Source organism: Lissotriton vulgaris, chromosome 5, assembly GCF_964263255.1.
Source record: "Lissotriton vulgaris chromosome 5, aLisVul1.2, whole genome shotgun sequence".
Taxonomy (NCBI): domain Eukaryota; kingdom Metazoa; phylum Chordata; class Amphibia; order Caudata; family Salamandridae; genus Lissotriton; species Lissotriton vulgaris.
The window spans coordinates 314,745,268-314,768,063 of NC_141693.1; the positions used below are offsets into that span (position 1 = coordinate 314,745,268).

The following is a 22,796-nucleotide window of genomic DNA, read 5'->3' on the forward strand; positions in this document are numbered from 1 at the left end:
GTGATGTCATGGGTTGTGATGTCACTTCCAGTGATGCAATATGCCATGATGTCACTTGCATACTGCCTAACTTGGTTAATCCCCCACTTTAAAAAATAAATACATTTAGGCCTTATGCCTAGGTTTTAGGATCTCACATATTTACAACGATCCTATGATGGAGACTGTTGGAAATGGCCTTTTCTGCACGGTCACCTCAAAATGTTTGCCATATGGTACCATCTGCCTATCTCTGTAATACATGTCTGGGGTGGGGGACAGCTGGCCTCCTGCATTCCCTCTAGACAGTTACACACAAAGGAAGGATAGGTGTGAATAAGTGGTCATCTGCATACAGATGGGTCATCCTGAGCAGGATTGGATAGAGGAGCTGACACTTACAACTGAAAGGGCAGTGTCCTGTCACCACACAAAGGAGCAACCCCCCCCCCCCCCCCCCCCCCCGCCGTAGTATACCTGGAGCCAGGGAAGGCAGGGGAACCTAAGTGCACTTCAAATTCTTTCTTTGAAGTCAACTCCACTTCAAAGGCAACACTAGGTATAAGTACTGGATCTCGGACACTACCAAATCAGACATTTCTGTATCTGTAAAGAACCTCTGTCAGAAGAACTGCTGTGCTGCTACAAAGACTGTCACTGCTGGACAGCTGGTCTGGAAGAACTGCTTTCTGCTGTACTGTCCTGCTGCTCTCTGACCCTCCTGAGAGAGAGCTGTACTCTGCCTTGAACCCAGAGTGATCTCAGAGGGTTTGTTGGCTAGCCTCCTGTTGCTTGAGACTCTGGGATATCAAAGGCTCACCACCTGCTCTTGTGCCTGGCCAATTTGAAGTGGGCCCAGGTGCTTCCTGCAGTCGAACTGGCGCATCTCCGGCACGCGGGAAGCAGAAGGGATGTATTGTCGCTGTTGCATCGCACTCAAAACTGCTGCAGCACTTCTGGACCCACCACTTCAGAACCATCGCATCGCTCCTCCAGTGTGCATTAACTTGTGCATCGCCTTCGGAACCGCCGCACTCGGAACCGGCACCTTGCACAGCAGACCCGATGTATCGCCGCAGTGGCCTGGAGGAATCCGGCGCAACACTCCTACTGCATGGGGATCATCAAAGCATCTTGAGCTGCAATAAGGATTAAGGTGCTTTTGCTCCATGCGCCCTGCGTGGGTCCTGTAATTGGTCTGCGTTGCATCCAAGAAGCCTTTACTCTTGACTTTGACCCGGTCCAATGCTACCAAGTGACTCTTTCAGCACTATTTGCTTCTAGCACTATTTTTACTTTTAATCTTTAAAAATTCATATTGCGACTTCTACTTATTGAATTGTTGTTGTTTTGGCCTTTTTATTATAAAATCGTAATCTATTTTTCTGACCTGGCATAGAGTCTTTTTGGGTGTTTTCACTGTGTTACTATTTGAAATGTTGCACAAATACTTTACACATTGCCTCTTAAGCTATGCCTTCCTGCTCTGTGCCAAGGTACCGGAGAGTGAGCACAGGTTAATTTAAATGGGGTTTCAGACTTACCCTGACTAGAATTGTGGTCCTACTCAGACAGGGTGCATACTTCTGCCAACTTGAGACCCAATGTTTAACAGAGACTATAGATAACTATGCATCAAATTCAAATGCCAATTCAACTTAGTAGCTTGTGGCTTCCTGCATTTTAAACGTGGCAGAAATAGTCGCCCTTTAACTTGCATTAAAAGGATGTCACTGTAATTGCACGTAACAGTGAGGTTTTGAAGGCCCACCACAAAATTAGAGCCTCAGAACGAATCAAGTGCCTATGGTTTTGGATGCAAGTTTTGGAACGGGAACAATGTTTTCTTTGCTAGAAAAAGCAGTTAAGTATTTGTCTGGGACATATTCAAACCTTTTGCTGTTTAAAGAACATACACTGGGACATAAGTTATTTTCCCAGGCTGAAAAAATGTAGTAAAGAAAAAAATTTGGACCTCCTGGTTACGCCATCAATTTACTGCCAGCCCACATCAATGCTCTTTTGCTGCTGCCTAAGGTGAGGCATATACATCCTCAAGACAATGTACTCTCTCGTGTGTAACCACATTCGCTGCCCTACTAATATGATGAAAGCAGAGGCATTAACAGGGATGTGTTACACAGAGGCGCACTCCTACTGCGGTCGCCCAAACTGAAAAAGGGTCTTTGAGGCGAAGAATACCCTTTTGGAGCTACGTGCATTGCCAGCTATAAAGAAACCATTTTTAACAAAAAATAAGAACCCAGGTTTTAAAGATATATATATATATATATATATATATATATATATATATATATATATATATATATATATATATATATATATATATATTTATTAATTTTTTTAATAAATACTGCCATTAGGAATGAGAAATACTTTTATACAGCCGAACAAACCATCTTTCTCCGAACCTGCAGTAACCGGAATTAAAATAATAAGACCTCAAAACTATCTTGAGCCCTATGCACGCACGCACACACGCACGCGCACAGAATCGGACGGTGGCATTACAGACGGGAATTAGTAGCCATGCATGTGAGGAGGATATCTCAAGTCACGACGGCGCTTTGAAAGAGAGGTGCGCGAATAAAGAAGTCTCACCTGCGTGTTACCTTGCAACTGTTTAGTGTGCAAGTCTGATTTTGGGTTCAATATCGGACAACGTTCATTCTGAATTCATGTGTGGGAAAGGTTAGGCGAGAAAAATAAATCATTCGCCGTCGAAATTATTAACTGCAGTTACAGCTGGTTCCTGGGCACTTGTTTATTTCGCACCAGCTGTCACTGCAGTGGGGAGACGAGCATGCTGGGCCCTGTTGCATTATGGGACGCGCTGCCAAGGCGCGCATATCCTGCCCACTCGTCGCCATGCAGGTGCCATGTGGGCTCCTGGCTGGCATCAAGAAACTGAGGTTCTACGAGGCTATTACACAACAGACTTTGTCGCCGTTGTCATTTGCAGAACCCTTTTTCATGGCTTAACATGCACCTGGGGCTTCCTGCCAAAAGCAGCTCCTCAGCGAAAGGGCACATAGTAAAAAAAAAAAAAATCTGCTCTGCTCTTGTAATATGGATTTTACTTAAACAAGTGATTTAACATGAGCCACTAATGATGCAAAGGAATAGACAGACTAATTAAAAGAATAGAATAGTAGGAGAATACAGCTGGAAGTTACTTAAACCCTGAAAACAAACGGATTCAGTGTCATTTGGCTAAAGGCAAGTTTGGAGAGTGCAGCTTGGTCAAGGAATACAAATTCCGACTCGCAGGACTTTATGAATTGGCAATTGCTGTCAGGCTCTCTGGCAGCTTATAGGTTTGTTCTCCTTAGAGAGTTACTTTTAATTCCAAATGTACCCTCAAAATAGGTTCTTAAATAGAGAGTGAGACAGAGGCGTGAGGAGGTTCAGGACCCTGGAAAGGCTGATCCAGAGGATATGTTGATGTGAATGGTCATCAGCCCATGAATCATGGGTTTATTAGTCCATCAGCAGTTAAGGCACAGGAAGCACCCCTGGCTATGCACTTCGGATCAGAATACCTCACTGTTAAACACTACGAACCACAGAGCACTCTTAGGCAACCACTTCAGGACCTTTAACGTCTGATTTACGCCGTTTGAGGCTTTGTGCTGTAGTCATTTTCGATGCCACGCCAATCTTCACTTATTCCTAACATTTTATTGCCAATGAATTTTAGTTTTAATTTTGTTTTTGAAATTGGCGAAAAGGCAACTGGTATAGCAAATGATACCTGCTTCCCCCTCCAACGGAGATATGTGGTGTACTGTCCTTCCAGTTCCAACATATCCAGGGGACTGGATGTATTTTTGACTCCCACGAGTTTACTTAAAGGCAACATATTTTGTAGTCTGTTCACCTTGCCCAAGGGTAGGGTATGTGGTTATGTGTTTGGATTCCAGTTTTATATAAGGGGGTAAAACCCTTCGTTCAGCCTTACCCAACGGTAGAGGACTTTTCAGCCCTTATTCCACACTGCTAAGGGTGAGGGCACGGCGTCTTTCGATGCCATCTGCCTTACTCGATAAAAACCAAAGGGGATGATGGACGGAGTGTTGAACAATGCAAGCACTCACCCCCAGTCAACTGATCTGGGTTTAATGCATCATCATTCTTTAGCTCACTCCGCCACCCCAGTTCAGACATGGCGATATGCAAATCAGTCTGACCCTGTGCCTCATGGGAACAGTCCAGCCTGAACTGCCAAGCCATGTCTTCCATAGACATGGAAACAAGCATCCCGGGACCGGTTTCTGGCTAATCAGCCGTCATCAACTACTAAAAAGTGGGACCCGTGGCAAGATACTGGCAGGTAAAACGGGGAAATGAGAGCAACCAACAATAGAAAAATACCTGCCCAGCAATTCACATGAGACCCTAGAAGAGGGTCCTGCTACTGATGAACACACACCGAAGCAGACCAAGGCTATAGTAAAAATTAACTTGAGTTAATCAGAGTAAAAACACTTTTATAATGTATTTTTCAAATTCACAAATCTGACAGACTACAGCTGCATTTGTACTAGATAGGATAGACATCTATGTTTCCTGTTTTTATCTTATATGTTCTATTTATTAATTATATCTGTTTTACTGTATCAATTGATCATGCACACAATGTATTTGTGAATTTAATTCTTTTTATTAAAACCTACGATTTTTGATATCATTTTGTTTGTGGTGTTATAGTTTAACTGTTCCATGGTACATTTTTCTGTTTTGACATAGCTAATGTGTTGCTCATAAGATAGCCTGGGTTGTTTCCTTCAAATTGTTTGATTTTCCCTGACCCAGGATCTTTATCCTTACCAGGGGGCCCTTGTTACTTCACAAAAACTTTGTGCCTTAACCAGCATTGCCCCAGCACAGATGTATCTGTGCCCTTTCCACACGCCTTGCCTAAAAGCAGCGGTGAACAAGTTACTACTTGTGTAACAATATATCTGTAAGAGACATTAGTTCGTGATAGATTCCTTATCTTAAAATATTCCCAGGCGTCAGACTGGATCCGGAAAGTTTTTCTCCAGCAGTACCCCTGCGCGTCGGTAGGTGGCGTTGTGCAGCTCTGCATCCGTCGCTGGTGTAGTAAGCGCCGAGATGACGTCACGGAGACTACTTAGGCGCCACCCATGCGCGCCAACATCAGTTCTGTACACTACTTTCCGCGCCAGGAACGCAGAGCCATGCAAGAAACTGACCACTGGTGCCATGAAGCTAGGACCCTGAAAGGGATAACCTTAACCCTAGAAATCAGTTCGCAGAACGGGGGGGGGGGATGGGTGGGACGGTAAGGAATCTATCACTAACTAATGTCTCTTACAGATATATCGTTACAGAAGTAGTAACTTGTGCATCTGAAAGAGACACGTTAGTGATAGAATCATTACCTTAGATTAAATACCACAGCAGTACCAACCCCGGTGGTGGGTCTGCAAACAAGATTACACCACCAGAAAGTCACGGAGAACAGAACGGTTAAAGAAGCTGTCTCTCAGGACTTGACTGTCAAGGCAGTAATGCTTGGTAAACGTGGGCAGTAAGGCCCACAAAGCTGCCTAACAAATGCCCTGCAAGGGAACGCCGCGTCCCAAGGCAGTTGTAGCTGCCGTCGCCCTGGTAGAATGGGCACGGAGACCCACAGGAGGCTCCTTCTTAGTCAACGAGTAACATGCTTTGATGCACAGAACAACCCACCGAGAGATAGATAGTGTGAGCACGGCCTAACCTTTTTTGGCGCCCACGTAGCCAACAAAAAGTTGGTCATCCACACAGAACTTTTGTGTGCGCTTCAGATAGAACGAGAGCGCACATTTTGGGTCCAGACAATGGAGCCTCTTACTCTTTTGAAGGATGCAGAGGCGGAAAGAAGGTGGGCAAAGTGATGGTTTGCCCGATGTGGAAGGGCGTGACAACCTTTGACAGGAAAAAAGGACTGGTCCTTAAAACCACCTTGTCTGGATGAACAGAAAGTAAAGGAGGTTTAGAAGAGCCTGGAGCTCACTCACTCTTCTGGCGGAGATGATAGCTACCAGAAAAGCCACCTTAAGAGTGAGAAGAGGTAAAGGGCAGTTATGAAGAGGCTCAAAGGGAGTGCACATCAGATAGGTCAAGAAAAGATTTAAGTCCCATTGAGGCATTATGAAAGGCACAGGACGAAACGTGTGTGTAATGCCTTTGAGGAAGCGGTTAACAACCGGGGACTTGAAAAGAGAAGGTTGATCTGGAAGCCGTAGAAAGGCGGAGATGGCCGAAAGATAACCTTTGATAGTGTCTAGAGCAGAGCCCTGCTGGGCCAAAGAAAGAAGGAACAGAAGGACCTCAGAAAGAGGGGCAGAAAGGGGATCCACAGCCTTCGCTGTGCACCATGCCACAAACTTGTTCCACCTGCAGGCATATACAGTCTTAGTGGAGGGATGCCTGAATGACATCACAGACTTCGGGAGGAAGATCGAAAGCGGTCAACTGTCGCCGCTCAATCTCAGAGGTGGAGGCTGGACAGATTCAGGTGGAAGACCGTCCCCTGCTGTTGCGACAGAAGGTCCTCCCGAAGAGGCAGTCAGACCGGGGGATCGATTGCCATGCTGAGTACCTCGGCATACCAGTATCTTCGTGCCCAATCCAGAGCCACAAGGATGAATTGGGCCTGGTCACGGCGAATCTTCTTCAGCACTCCGGGCACAAGTAGTATAGGCGGGAAGGCGTACAACAGACGGCAGCTCCACTCGCGACGAAAAGCATCACTGAGCGATTGTCGCCTTGGAAATTCCAACGTGCAGAACTGATGACATTGTGCGTTTTCTTCGGTGGCGATTAGATCTAACCAAGGTTCTCCCCACTGCAGAAAGAGACCTTGAGCCACATTCGAGTTCAGACGCCATTCGTGATCCATCCTGCACCGGCGGCTGAGCTTGTCCGCCCTGGCATTCAGAGAGCCTGCCAGGTGTTGGACCTCAGAGGAGATGCCTAGATGTTCCCGCCATGTCCAGAGGCGCAGAGTCTCCTGACAAAGGGTCCACGACCCCACCCCGCCCGGTTTGTTGCAATACCACATGGCGCTGGTGTTGTCCGTGAACACCTACACCACATTTCCCCGGACAGACGGAAGGAATGCTTTCAGTGCCAGTCGGATTGCCCAAAGCTCCAAAAGGTTGATATGGAGCTAGGCCTCTGCCAGAGACTAGAGGCCCCTGATCTCCGCCTCTCCCAATCGCCCACCACATCACAGGAGGGACGCATCCGTCACCACTGTGTGCTTCGGTTGGGGAAGAGAGAGTGATCAGGACCGGGATATGAAAATATGCATCCTGCAAGTCTAACGCTACCATCCAGTCTCCAGGGTCGAGGGCAGCCAGGACCTGAGCCAGAGTCAAATCCTGAACTTCTCCTTCCAGAGGAAGCGATTGACGTTCCTGAGGTCCAAGATGGGGCACAGGCCCCCTTTCTCCTTTTTGGGGACCAGAAAGTAGTGAGAATAACAACCACGTCCTACTTCCGGCCCAGGAACGTGCTTGATTGCCCCCTTGGCCAAGAGGGCCATGACTTCCTGTTGGAGAAGCGCAAAGTGATCCCCCGACATGCAGTGGAAATGAGGTGGCATGGCTAGGGAGGCAGACTCGAAGAGGAGGGAGTAGCCCCTTCAGGCGATTTGCAGCACCCACCTGTCTGAAGTGACATAACGTCAGTGAGGGATGTTGTGTTGAATCCTGCTGCCTACCGGCATGGGGTGCACCCCAAAGCTAGGACTTGGAAGGCTTTGAGGCGGATGCTGCGGGAGTGGAGGCAGACTGACCTGCTTGCTGGCGTCCTGTGCCGCCCTGGTGGCCACCACGTCCGCGGTCGCTCTGAGGTTGGTTCTGCGCAGGCTTCCGGTTGAACAAACGTGTAGGGGCGCCCCTCCCGTGGTCACGAAAGGAACAAAAGGTAGACGTAGCGGTGCGCATGGTGGAGAGACCCAAGGATTTGGCCGTAGCCGTAGCCTGAGAGTCCTTAAAACGCTCCATTGCACTGTTTGCCTTATCAGCAAACAGGCGACTACCATCAAAGGGCATGTCCATGAGGGAACTTTGAACATCCCTTGAAAACCCCGTGGACCGCAGCCAGGCATGGCGATGTAGGGCCACTGTCGGGGAGATCGCCCTACCCAGAGAGTCCGCTGTGTCCAGCCCACACCGGATGGCGAACTTTGAGGCATCATTGCCCTCCGCAACAGCTTGGGAAAGTACAGCCCAACCCTCATCCGGACACTGGGGCAGCGTCTGCGAATCCGTGTCCCACAAAGTGTGAGAGTAGCGGCCCAAGACGCATGCGGTGTTGACTGACGGAGTGGCAGTAGGCAGATCAAGGTCAAGGGCCTCAGCTGCTCTATGGAGCACCACAGTATATGTAGCACCCTCCTCCATGACAGCAGGAGGAAACAGAAAACCAGGCTCAGAGGAGAGGTCAAGGCCACCTGCCTCCTCCGCCCACTCCTGTTCAGACTTGCACAAGAGGGTCCTCAGACCCCCCCAGTCGTCCCCCTCCTCCACTGCCCGAGGCACAGGCTTCTGCGGCGGGGGAGGGACAGGAGAATACAAATGGTCCGATGGCCCCGGGAACAGCACCGATCGGCGCTCATCCGGCTCCAAATCCCAATTAGGGTCCCAACCCAGTGCAAAATTGTTTGGAAACCCGGGCAAGGGCGGAGGTGGGACGAACGGGACCCATTGCAGAGCTGGGAACGGAGCTGCGGGAGGCGCCGGGGCCAGAGCCGCTGGCGGAGGACCCTGTGGCGCCAGAGCCTCTGGCGGAGGACCCTGTGGCGCCAGGGCCGCCGGCGGAGGACCTTGCAGCACTGGGGCCGGAGCCGTCGGCGGTAAGCAAGTTCCCTCAGCTGGGATCGCGGGCCAGAGGTCTGAAAAAGCGGTCCATGGCAGGAAGAAATTCTTGTACCTGGGCCGGAGTCGCTCTTACGGACCCGGATAAGGTGGGTAGATCGCGGGTCTCACAGGCTCAAACGGAGCTGCGGGGGAAATATCCCTAGCCCCCTCATGCGCGTCCTGAGACCAACAGGGGGGATGTCGGAGTGCGCTACGCTTCTTCGACTTATTCTTATGACATCTCTTACCCGACTCAAAATGTGAAGACAGCGACCCTGAGGAGTGATGGTGATGGATCCGCGGTTGGTCCCTCGACCGACCCCTGGACCTCGAACGGCGCGGAGACGACTGCCTGGCCTCCAGCAGCTTTCGGGACCGCTCCTGCAAAGCCTTCGGAGCCATGGCCAGACAGTCGGAACATGACCAGGAGTCATGGTCACGCTCCAGACAGTGGAGACATGGGGGTCCGCCACCGACAATGTACGGCGACAGGCCCCACAGGATTTAAACCCAGGCAGCCCTATGCGGCACCAGGAGTCAAAGACTCAAAAGAAGTAGATAAAAGTCTCAAAAAAGTTAGTCAAAAAGTGACTAGGGTGCATGCTCTAACCGGATCTGCGCTTGCTGGCATGGAAAAAGAAATAACTGACGTCAGCGCGCATGGGTGGCGCCTAAGTAGTCTACTTGACGTCATCTCTGCGCTTATGGCGCCAGGAACGGACGCGGAGCCGCACAAGGTCACCTATTGACGCGCAGGGGTACTGCTGCCGAAAACTTTCTGGATCTAGTCTGACGCCTGGGGATAATCTAAGGGAAGGAATCCATCACTAACGTGTCTCTTTCAGATATGCCATTACTTAACCCCTTCTTTTCCCAAGGGCGGGGGTGTGACACGTCTTTCACCCAACTTGCATGTGCAAAGACAAGATAGACTTTGTTAGCTCCCAGAGAAAGAAGCGGCCATTCCTCCAACCTTTTGGGTAGGCAGAGGGGTGATTTTTAAAACTTTCTAGAAAGATGAGTACGGCCAAAGAGGCATTTCTATTGCCTCTTTGAAGAGCGGTAGGAATCTCTGTACACCCCTCCTTGCCCTTTGACCAAGTCAAGAGGTTTATCACCTATTACATGAATAGTTTTTTTTTGTTTGAAGAATTCATCTGCCTTACAAACTGTCAAAAAATGGCCCATTTTCTACATTTGTAACAACAACTCTTTGTGGCAGGACAACGGCTGGCTTCAGTGGTGTGCCTGATACTTCCACACCTAAAGCAAACCCTTTTGTAATCCCTTTCTTTTTTTTTTGTAAAAATTTTGTTGTCTTCCCCATTTACTTTTATGGTTTTCCTAGTAGCATTCATCACACGCCTTATCTTGGTCAGCATCACATTTAGGCGCAGATTCAGCTAATTCCTTAACATATTGAGAAGTATTTTCAATACGTCTAGCTATTTCTATTGACTTGTCTAATGTGGGATCTTTTAAATGTAACAATTTTTCTTGGATTTTCAAGATGTTGGTTCTATTAATTAGCTGTTCTCTAATAATCTCATCCCTTAGGTCCTTAAACTTACACGTTACAACCAATCTTCTCAAAGCAGCCACATATTGCTCTACTTTTCCACCATGCTTTTGGAAACGAGAGAAAAACTTGTGTCTTTCCGCCACTATGCTCAATTTCTTTCCATAAATTTCAGCCAACGCTGACATGGCGTTCTCATACAGATCATCATCTTCCTTAGATCCTGCAACAACATTTCTTACTCCCGACTGTAAATTAGGCAAAGTACTCAACACTCTTCTGCCCTCTACCTCTAAATTGATGTTAAGAATAGCTAACTTCCTTTTAGCAATGAATATGTCACCTCCAATAGCTTCAAGATATGTGGTAAATGATTCCTTCCATTCCTCTCATTCCATGCAAGAAGGACCAGGTTCTTGCAAGAATGTAGGTGGAGGAGGGCTAAACTGTGAAGCCATTATGAGAAATGAAAATAAACAGGCTTTGAAAACAACCCACAACGTTTTGCCTGCTATTGTTTGTATACAAGCAACTAGTCAATACTCATCAAAATAGTAGACAAAAATAACACAGAATGACAGCAAAACATGCAATAACAATATTAGTTAGAGAAAAGTAACAGGTGGTGTGCCTATCACAGTATCGTCGTAGAGAATCGCCACTTGAACAATTCAAATCCTGTGCCGCCTCCAGTCCACTTGAACACACAGCATCAAATGCTCCGCATTTTTTCTAGTCCACTGAACTGTGCTATATTAACTTCAGCAGCCTCCATACATCCAGTTGATAAGGCTGTGAAGACGTGAAAAGTCAAATCAAAATGGGGGCAGCCACGGCATTACGGACTACCAGGCAACTACGTAGACACTAGCTTTGATCACACTAGCATCACCGGTAAACAGGCAACGCCGCTGGCAGAGTCGTTGTCAATGCGGACTTCACACGCTAATTTGCGTGACGACGGAATCCTCGAAACGTCGGCAGTTACACAGCAACAGGAACTCCACGTCGCAACAAGATTCCAACAATTCCACAGGAGTCTCTTTACGATGCCCTCACATTCCACGTTGGAATAGACAGCCTCAATCCTCAAATTATCACGGGATGCCTTCACGCTCTCTTTTCGGAGTGGTTGTTAGGACGCCGGGAGCACAGCACCGTAAGAGAATTACTTTCAAAACTAAACTGTGGCCAAACGAAATGCTTCACCTGTTCTTCGATATAACATCCAAAATGCACCTCAGTCAGGCAAAAAATGTTTCACCTCAGTACTAACAGGAACAATATCTCTAAGTACTGCTAGTTCCAGCTGGGGGTCACAGGTCAATTTTGATTCTGAGGTAATCCAATCATAGTCCTTTCCAAGAGTATATATCAATCATGCGATATATTGCTCATCTGGGTGATCACCTCACTAATTCTGGGATGACAGGCCATAGATTCCTGATAGATGAGGTTTAATGTAGATTGTTACCAAGACCCCCAGAGACCAACCTCTCAGCACAGCCAAGCTACTCTGCTGGACTCTACAATTCAGATTCCAGCAGTAGAACCATGTTGCTAGGAGATGAAGGAAAGCCACTGAGGAAAGACAGATTAAATGAAAACATAACACCCTCCTTGCCCTTTGACCAGGTCAAGTGGTTTATCAACCACTTTGCCCATGGTTGCTGCTAACCCACCACCTTTGACAAATGGAGTAGTGTTCTCTACAAACCCCGTCTTCACCCTATCGTGAGTGGGACGGGGGCCATTTCCCTACTCAACTTTGGTCAAGGCAAGAAGGGTTGGGTTTACAGTCCCACTGCACTTGGGCAATCGCTGTGTTTTTATTGGGAATATGGTAAAGGAATATGTGCCAGGTAACCATCTTTTTTTTCCATATTCCTTGCCCTTGGGCAAGGAAATGGGGAGAGGGGCCATTTTCTTCCTCACCTCTTTGTAAGACAAGGAGGGTTGTTATTAACCCCCGCTGCTCTAACCTTGGGCAAAGGGAAGGGTTCTTTACAAACCCCTGACCCTTTTTTGAGAGGGGAAGGGGCCATTCCACCACCAGCTCCTTTTGGAAAGGCAAGGTTGGGTTGGTGATATTCCCCCTCAGCCTGGCCCCCCTCCTTTGGGCAAGGTTAGGGTTTTTTTCCTCTCTTTATTTAAGGCTTGTTTTAATAGTAAAGAGTTACGGTTAACGGGCAGTAGGTCATGTATATGATGTTAAAAATAGCTGTTAAAAAATTGACAACCCTCATATACACTGCACATAAGCTAGTAAATAGAGAGGCACAGCACAATACCTATATTGTGGGCAGTATTGATTGACTTGATATTTTGGTTTATATACTATTATCACCCTCGCAGTCATGCATTGTAGAGGGTGTGAGGGCCATAATAGGCATGCTGTTCAAGGTGGAGTTTAGTACTTTGGACCCCTGTCGGCCAAACATGTTTGCATTGTCCTTCAACCTAGTTCCACAGGGATCTGCATGCTGAAGTTGGCTGACATTGTATTGCAGTATATCAAGTCCTTAACCCAGGTCATCAGTGTCAGTGGTGTGGGGGGCAAAGAGTAGAACTAATGCAGTATATTTACTTAAATGCGTTGGGATATTTTTTACATATTCTAATAAGGCAATTATGGGATTCGGCTGCACACGGACGACAGTCATTTTACTGAGCAGGTTAGGGGGGTTTAGTGTAGCCACTCCCTGCACTTGCAGGGGCATTTTATCTCTCCCTTCGGTAAGCAGAGAAGGGACGTTTGTACTTCCACCACAAAACCCCTCACCCGAGGGAATGTCAAGAAGGAATGACGACTTGGTGTACAGATCCACAAACTTTGCCAAGGAAGGAGGATACCAACATTTTATCCACCCCTGCTGTTAGGCAGGACCGGCGTAAGAAATAACTTCTCCAGCCCTTAGGCAAATTAGGTGAGGGATCTGTAATTAATATTCCTGGTCCTGACTAGGCCAGGGGAGTTTGAGGCAGGCGGTCTCGTTTATTTTAATCTCTCCCAGGCCTCCCTGTGTCCCCCCCACCCCCATTTTCCTTTGGTTTTCCTCAACTGGGCTAAAAACTCTTGTGAATGCTCAGTGCGCATGGACATACTTCGTCATGTGCACTGAAAAAACATAATGCTTTACCCTTCCCTCGCAACCATCCAAGTATTGGGCAGGTTGTGTTCAAATGAGCGAAGGCACCTCTATAATATATATACATTAGTGGCCTACTCGTGAGCAGCCACCAACCAGATGCCCCATATTCCCCCATTGGCTAACATTGGGCCTCAGCACTCTGCACCTGGCCGCCCTGGTGCAGCTGAAGGTGCTTTGAGAGTGCATCCTTGCCCTGGAGGAACTCTTGTTCTAACCCCAGAAACTTAACCCCAAATACAGAGTACTTACCTGTTAACCGATAACTTAATTTCTCTCCATAGGAATACATTGACTGTTTTCCCTTGAAAATATTTTCAAGTGTGGAGTTGATTTGTAAAAAAAACCTTAAAAACGACAACTGTGCAAAACTGATTTTGCTTACCTTTTCTCTAGGAAATATGCTGGTGTGATATCTAGGCATATCACACAGAGTAGAAAAAGTAACTTAAAAAGTAATCTGAAAAGTAATCTGAAAAGTAATTTCGACATTTTGACTTACCTGTATTTCAATCAACTGCATTTGAACCCCGCATTCAATTGTAAAACATTGTGTAAGATTTTGCAAAGCATTTATTTCACTTACCTGTGCCAGGCTTGGCTTAGTTCTAGAAATAAAATAACTTAATATTTTTATACAAAACAAATTGGTCTGAGTTTAGACTGAGTGTGTGACATCATTTGCAGACTGAGTGGGTACAACAAATGCCTAACTCTAGCCTCTGATAAAGACTTACTGCTCACCCACACTACCACAAATAGAGAGTAAGGTGCTATCTACTTTCACCTCTGCCTACCTTTGGGGTTCCACTGCGCACTATACCTCATTTTGGTATATTATATACAGAGCCAGCTTCCTACATACATCCATACATATTATTGCATGCCAATGAAGATAACTGCATCCCAATAACATGTTAGTTGGAACAAGTGTACTAATCAATGTTCATTCAAATCATTTAATACGAAGATACTGAAGTACTAAATGAAGGATTATTACAACTATACAGCTTAAGCGACATGAGAAAAGAAGGATTGTTTCAAAGACTCCATCACAGACCCCAGGTTTCCATACTTCGCCATTTTGATTTTATCTCCCTGCAAATTTTCAAGAGTGAAGGGAACTCAAGTAGTCTGGAAGGGACTTGAGGTACAAGTAATTATAAAGGAACAATTGTCCCTCACAACATACGTAATAGGCAGCAATGAACACAGAAATACAATGAGGTCTATGTTCTAGAAATACCAATGGAATTTGTAATTTAATTAAAATCAAAATAAAGAAAGCATGAAAAGTGGGACAGTATTTAGCGAGACAAGGTGTTTCCGACTTCAGGCATTGCAACATGTGGCCCAAATACAATCAATAATTAGGCCACAGACGTAAGAAGCACCACTGCACATATTTACAATACATAAACAAGTAAGTGTCAAGGTTCGGAGGTCAACGACGTTTCATTCTCTAACATAATAATGGGATCATCATCATCAGGACACAACAAGTAAGGCCGTGGAAAAATGCCTGCATGTTCAGGTGTGCAAGGTGATGCCACACGATGACTGTATAGGAAATCAAACCAAGGCTCAGTCTAGATGAGGGTAGAGATTATATACCATACATGAAGTTAGAGAGTCTGGGCGATCGACTAGAAAGAAGAGGCAGGTAACAGACACTGGGGAATTGGACTGCAACAAGATCTGACTGGGAGAAGTCAAGTTGTGCGTCTGGAATGAGTGTTCAATACGGAATGTAATCACAGACAAAAATCCGCCTGTAAAGGTTGCATTATCGCAGCCTTTATGGGCTGATTTTTGTTCTTTATGGTTAATATGGCCAATCGTGCTATTTATATATCTGTGGACTAATTAGTGATGGTATTTCGGCCACACGTTGCAATGCCAGAGTTCGGAAACTCCCTCTCTTGCTGAATACTGTCCCACATTTCATGGTTTCTTCATTTTGATTTACATAAAATTACATATTCCATTGGGATGTACTTCTGTGTTCATTTCTGCCCATTACTTATGTTGTGAGGGATCATTGTCCCTTTATAATTTCTCTCTCTGCATGGCATTAAGACCTTGCACTCTGGTTATGGTAAGATACCTTTTAAGATAATTGCATCACAAAGAAAACCAGCTTGGCATAAAACATGCATGCAAACCCGATGTGTGCATGTTCTATTATCACTTCATAGTACCATTGTTGAGAGATGGAGAGGTATTATGACCCATTCGAGGCTTCGCGTCACTCTCCTCTAGTGAACTATTAACCCTCCTTACTATAACACCAAATCAAACACTGTGTATTCACATACAAACCATTATCTAAATATACAGACCCCATATTACGCTCAGCACAAGTGCCTTTCGGTTACTTTCACACTATACGAATTCCACATATACATGCGTACCTTTATTGCTCTAAGAACAGTGTTTGAAACACTGGAGTAACCAGGAGTGGCTCCTCCGTTGGAGTAGAGGAGTGTCGCCCCACTTAAATTACCCAACAAGGTGAAAAATAAAATCATAATTCATTACCATTTTAATTTTAATCCTCCCGTCCTGAACCGAGCATCAGGACGGGCGGGCTGCTGCTGAATGACGACAGCAGCAGGGAGCAGGGTGGGCTGTTTGTGTACTTTTCAAAGTGCGCATGTCCCTTTGGCCGGCTGTCTTCCGATGGCCAGTTAGACATGTACAATTTGAAACCTTTAATCCAGCTGTTAGAGTAAGTGCAGACCTCCACTTGCCCGGACAGCATCCAGTTCCCTAGAAGGGGTCTGGAGCAGATGTCAGTTCAGGTACGTTTTTTAATATTAATAATTGATGGGGCGCCCACCCCTCCTGGCAGTCACAGAAGAAATACAATGTCATTTGTTACATACTGCATAATTTCTGTGAAATGAAAATTCATCCAATGGGAGGCCTGTCTCACTCCAAGCTCCACCCCTTCAGGTAATTGACGTATGCAAAGTGTATTTAGATGATGGCAGTTCAAAATTACTCTGAAAACCGGTATCTTTACTTTTCAAGAGGTGGATGATTGGAAAACACGTAAACAGTCTGCGCATTTTTATATGTCAGGGCTCATTGTCAGCAGTACCTTGCAACTGCAAATTCAAAAATCTAAAACCTCTAACATTGTGTTTTTAATAAAGTAAGACATGTTTTTACTACAGTCCCATCTTCTGAACTTCTTAATGATACACGATTCCCAGCTTCTTACTAAGGGAAAATTACATGAAATTAGGTGCAATTATCCAAAAGAAAAATCCGCAACTTAGAGCTATATTTTAGCACTCTGGTTGTTCACATTGTTCCCGTACTGCCACAGTGTATTTTGACCATGAACAGCGATGTAATTATGTGGTTGGTGAAATGGAATCATTTCAGGAATTTCACGTAACAAACACCAAATTCCCAGAATTACACTGGCATAATTAAATTTTGCCCGAGCCTATACTTTAAACTACAATCTAACAGTAGAGCCCAGTATTTCTCCTAATGTTTTCAATACATTTACCTGCTAGGGAAAAAAACACTTTTTGTCAGTGGTACTGACAGGGAACAGCGGTGAAAAAGACATTTAACAAAAACACTTAGCTTTTCACGGCCGCCGAATCTCCTCCTTCCCGAAGCAGGAAGCACACAGCCTCCACTAAGCCAATAACAATGCTGCAAAGCAGCGTTGTGATTGGTCTGAGCGCTGTGGTTCGGCACTCAGATGGGGACTGGAAGCCTGTGCAGGTTCTCCACCCAGGCTGAGTATTACAGCCCGGTGGCGAATACGCTAAGTGTGCATGACTGTTTAGCTGGCCTATGCCGGCCAAACCGTAATGCCATCTTATTGTGCACAAAACACTCCTCCTCCCTGTGACACCAGTCCCACCCTAACCCAGCCTTGTAGCTACGAAAAATTAAATGTTATTATCATTTTATTTTTTATTTTTTCCACCGCTATGAGAGCAGTGGGGCGATGCGCTCCTTCACCTTAGCGGAGGAGTCGCCCCTGCTTTTTATCTTGACTGCACCAGAATAAACATGTAATGCAAAAAATAGATAATAGGAAACATGAACCTTAATCCTATCGCCATCTGTGGATTTTGGGAACATTTACAAAAACCTTGGCCTTTGGCCTGCAGTTAAGATGATACTAGAACCACTGGAATATGGAAAATAAAACTAGGGGTGTGTGCAATTTACGCAATATTTCGAGAAAATTGAGAAAAATTACGCTCCATTCCCTGAAATCCAAATCCATAATTTAGCACTAGATTTTAGAGTGAATGAGTTGTTTCATCATTGTTTTATGAGATGACGGATTTTTCTGCAAAAAAAAGTGCAAAAAACACAAGTGGTTTGAGCAACATCTGCTTGCTTTCTGGCCGTTCAGGTTATTCTCGAGCGCTCATACCATGAACAGTGCGCAATTAACTGATGTGGTGAAATTTTGGCAATTTACGTAAATTATTTAGTTGTAATTTAAATTTTGCCCAGGCCTCACACAGTTATCACTTATGCAATTTTTATGTACACAGAAAATTCTTTTACATTGTAGCACACACTACATGAATACAATTAAAAGTATAATACATAGGTTTACCTTAGATCTAAACAGGGTGAACTGGAGCCAGTTTGGACTAAGATTAGTCTCTCCTCCTTCAATGCAGACCTGCAAAAGAGGCAAATAAATGTAATTCCCACCGAAACAGCTTAATCCAGATAAACGAACATTGAACTGGATGAAACTATAAAATGTGTATAGCTTAAAGTTTCATCTTATTTATCTATACATTTTGTCCAACCAGTTTAAGAGATTATTCATAAGTGTTTATTGGGTGCAGAATAGTGGCTGAAGCGCTTCAGAAAGGGAAAATATCATGACCACAACCCAAAATGTGTTCCGATTATTTAGGCAAGCATGGCTGGCAACACTCGTCTATGAAAGACGCTTTAATCTGCAATTATTTTACCTAAAGCTACAGACCTTACAATAGGCAAAATTTACAGTCTACTAATATAATGACTCCAACCAAAAATCAACATATTAATTTATTTTACTCTACAGCGAAAGCGCCAACGCTGCCATATTTAGGTCAGACTTGACAAAGGAAAGGCATTTTTTGTTTTCTTAGTAACTTTGCTGTCGTTCCACATATCTGCACAAAACGGTTCACAGAAAACCTTAATCTTCTTTGCTCCGTTATGGAAGGTTTTGCGCCGATTTGTTAAGAGGAAGCTATGAAAAACAAGCATTTGCAATGCAATAGGTCTCGCATTAGGAAAGTTTGAGCTATTGGTATTGTATATGACACATTTTTTATTTATGTTTTGATTTTTGAAAATAGCGAAATTAATAGCTTTGTCATATACAATGCCAATAGTTATAACTTTCGCAAATGTGACACCTATAGCATTTGTAATGCAATATGTTTTGTATTTACGTGACTTACATGTATTGATATTACAAATGACAATGGTTTAATTTTTTTAAATAATTAATACTTAAATAAAAGTTTTTGTAATTTATAATGGCAATAGCTTAAAGTTTTGTAAATAACTTTTGTGAAGATTATGTTCAGTGTATTTTATTGTGACGAAAATCCAAGAACAGAAGTGAAATATTAACATATTACACCTTACATTTACAGTTTTAAGTATTTATGAATCTGAGGCGAAAATACCAGCTTTGTGTGCTTTTCTTCATTTTCGTACCAGACTGCATATCAAAAAAATAAAAGTTAGTGTAATTTATAATGGCAATAACTTAAACGTTTGTAAATAACTTTTGTGAAGATTATGTTCAGTGTATTTTATTGTGACGAAAATCCAAGAACATTGCATTTGCACCTACACACACACAGAGCCACACACATATAGATGTGGTGGTGGTGGATCTGGGGGATATGGTGGTGGTGGATGTGGTGGTGGTGTTGATGGTGGATGTGGTGGTGATGTTGGTGGATGTGGTGGTGGATGTGGTGGATGTGGTGAGGTGGTGGATGTGGTGGTGATGTGGTGGATGTGGTGGTGGTGATGTGGTGGTTGTGGATGTGGTGAAAGTGGTGGTGGATGTGGTGGTGGATGTGGTGGTGGAAGTGATGGTGGTGGGTGTGGTGGATGTGGTGGTGGATGCGGTGGTGGTTGTGGTGGTGGATGCGGTGGTGGATGCGGTGGTGGTGGTTGAGGTGGTGGATGCGGTGGTGGTGGATGCAGAGGAAGTGGTGGATGTGGTGGTGGATGTGGTGGTGGATGTGGTGGTGGTGGTGGATGCGGTGGATGTGGTGGTGGTGGATGCGGTGGTGGTGGATGCGGTGGTGGTGGATGTGGTGGTGGTGGATGTGGTGGTGGTGGATGTGGTGGTGGTGGATGCGGTGGTGGTGGATGCGGTGGTGGTGGATGTGGTGGTGGTGGATGCGGTGGTGGTGGATGCGGTGGTGGTGGATGTGGTGGTGGATGTGGCGGTGGTGGATGTGGTGGTGGTGGGTGTGGTGGTGGATGTGGTGGTGGTGGGTGTGGTGGTGGATGTGATGGTGGATGTGATGGTTGATGTGATGGTTGATGTGATGGTTGATGTGATGGTTGATGTGATGGTGAATGTGGTGGTGGATGCGGTGGTGGATGCGGTGGTGGATGCGGTGGATGCAGTGTTGGATGCGGTGGATGTGTTGGATGCGGTGTTGGTGGTGGATGCGGTGGTAGTGGTGGATGGGGTGGTGGTTGTAGTGGATGTGGTGGTGGATGTAGTGGTGGTGGGTGTGGTGGTGGATGCGGTGGTGGTGGATGCGGTGGTGGTGGATGCGGTGGTGGTGGATGCGGTGGTGGATGTCATGGTGGATGTCATGGTGGATGTGGAGGTAATGGTGGATGTGGTGGTGGTGGATGTGATGGTGGATGATGTGGTGGTGATGGTGGTGGTGATGGTGGATGTGGTGGTGGTGATGGTGGATGTGGTGGTGGATGCGGTGGTGGTGGATGCGGTGGATGTGGTGATGGTGGATGTGGTGGATGTGGTGGATGCGGTGGTGGATGGGGTGTGGTTGTGGTGGATGTGGTGGTCAGAATTACTTGCACTTCCCGTGAGAGCAGACATGCACGTTCCTGCCTGCAATAGCAGTTATGCATGCACTGTTTGGGATAGTAACAATGGGTGCACTGACTTTATTTTTTTTTTATTTTTACAAAACAAATAAATCGATAGCAGCCTGCGATTGTGACAATGCACGCACTAAAGGTGATAGCCAATATTCCTATTTCATTTGTGAGAAGATGTGCACGCGCCCCCAGCAGTAGTACTCACGTCTGCATTTAGCTGTCATAACCAATATGTTAGACATGGGTGTACAGCGTGCTCCCTGGTAGCGTAGCGCCGCTGCACGAGCGCCCCTTGCATACTAAACACCAAGAAATAACTAATGACGGACTAAACGCACGCAATGTTATTTTATGATGAATGGCTGCAGCCAGTGAAATTGTATCACACGCACCACAGTGCTCAGGCGCAGAGCCCGTGTTTGCAGGCCACATATGATGGAAGCGGAGGACAGGTGTTTAAGTCCCCGTCTCGCCCCCTCCAGGCTTGAGGTCGCGCGATTACTGAGATGGGTTCGCCTATCAACCTTACCTTCTCTAGGGTACGCCCCCCTCGCCGGTAGTCGCGATCCTCGCGCCTATGCTTGGAGCCCCCTGCCAATTCAGCCACTTAGTGCTGGCTCCGATGCTCCCCTCTGCAGCTCCCTCTCCAATCTCTGCGCAGGCAGCTGCGCATTCTTAAAGGGGCGATGCCTGATGCGCCGGTGGGCCCCACGGTAGCGCACGGGATTTAATAGCAGATGATGAGCCTGGATCACACCGAAAATCTCGAAATTTGACGTGAGCGAAACACGTGACTGTTATTTGCACATGCTCTCCTTCTAGCCCTAAGCCCCGTCAAATCTCTCTTGCCGGAAAAGTCTTAAAAACAAATGTTAAGCTCTGCGTTTTCAGAAGATGTAAAAAGTGGTCGGCTCTTTTGTAACAAGAAAATGAAAACAGGGAGACGTGAGCGAATCCGAAACCTTCCATGGGGCGGGACTTCCGTCTTCGGAAGCCCGCGCACGCGCCCACGGAGAGAAGCAGTGCTGGTGACGCGGGCTCCCATGCCCGAGGGAGAGCCCCGCAGAGGCTGCAGAAGTTTAGAATGGCGGTAAGTGGGGCTTTGGGGGGGTGCGCTTGTATGTATGCAGCAGCGGTGGCGGCGGTCTCTGTATGTGTGTGTGCATGCGTGCGTGTGTGTAGGTGCGCTCCTGTGTGTGTGCGGCGGGGGGGTGCCGGTGAGTGGGGGGAAGTAGGGGGGGAGGCGCGCGTGTGTGTCTTCCTGCCTGTGTGTGCTAAGCGTGCGTAAATAATGCTAACAGCGAGCATGTAATTCAAAAGCCTGATTTACAGATAATGGTCACAGCAAGCGTGTTCATTCAAAGCCAGCCTCGGGAAAACGAAACTAATGAAAAGCGAAACTGACACTGCACACACAGCAAGCAGCGCGCTCCCGCGGTGAAATCTGACAATGAACAGGCGCGCGTCTGACTGCTGTCCACATTCCCAAATACGGGTAACATTAGTTGTCTTGCTGACAGCATTCAATGTTTTCGCATTGAATGCTAGGTCAGCTCGACCTAAAAAGGAGGGTCCCAGAACGTTGATTTCCTATTTTAATTACCATAGGAAAGCTTGCACTCTGACACACAAAAAACAGCAATGGAATTACACCAAATCTGGAAGAAAGTCAGAACTTGACTCAAATCGTGCTTTTTTAGGTCTCGCCCTGGCGAAAGCGTGCTCTCACAGCGAGAGCTATAGCTGTCGGCTCAGCCGGCAACGAGGGGAGACAAGACCTGGCCACACGCAGCGTTTTTCAATAGGATTAGGTAGCGCGCGTGAGCTTTTGCCAACAGCATGGCAGAAAAATAGGTTTGCGACGTGCGCCTCGTGAACAGTTCACATGACTGACTTTGGAATGCAGGGGGAGTCTGCAGAGGGGCGTGCGGCGCTGATAAACTTGTTAATGCTTTTTTTTTCCATTTAAAGCACTGCTTGCGACTATGTGAGACAAAGACCGGGGTTGCTTGGAGTGCATTGATCTAGAAGGCGCATCGGTGTGCAGACAAGCTGCTGTGGTTCTTTCTGCTCTTTGTATGTTTTCTTCAAACGCGATGCTTTTTAGAGGCAGGCCGGAACTCAGGACTCACAACAGTTTGTCACAAGATAGCT

The 22,796-nt window shown here is 46.2% G+C and overlaps 1 protein-coding gene across 1 annotated transcript in view; it reads right to left on the bottom strand.

The window, feature by feature from the left end:
- Window positions 1–22,796, bottom strand: part of PANK4 (pantothenate kinase 4 (inactive)) — a 482,323-nt gene that overhangs the window by 25,254 nt on the left and 434,273 nt on the right. The window contains exon 18 of the mRNA XM_086921549.1: window positions 18,151–18,219. Coding sequence (XP_086777675.1) covers window positions 18,151–18,219 — 69 coding nt within the window. The remainder of the gene's footprint in view (window positions 1–18,150; window positions 18,220–22,796) is intronic.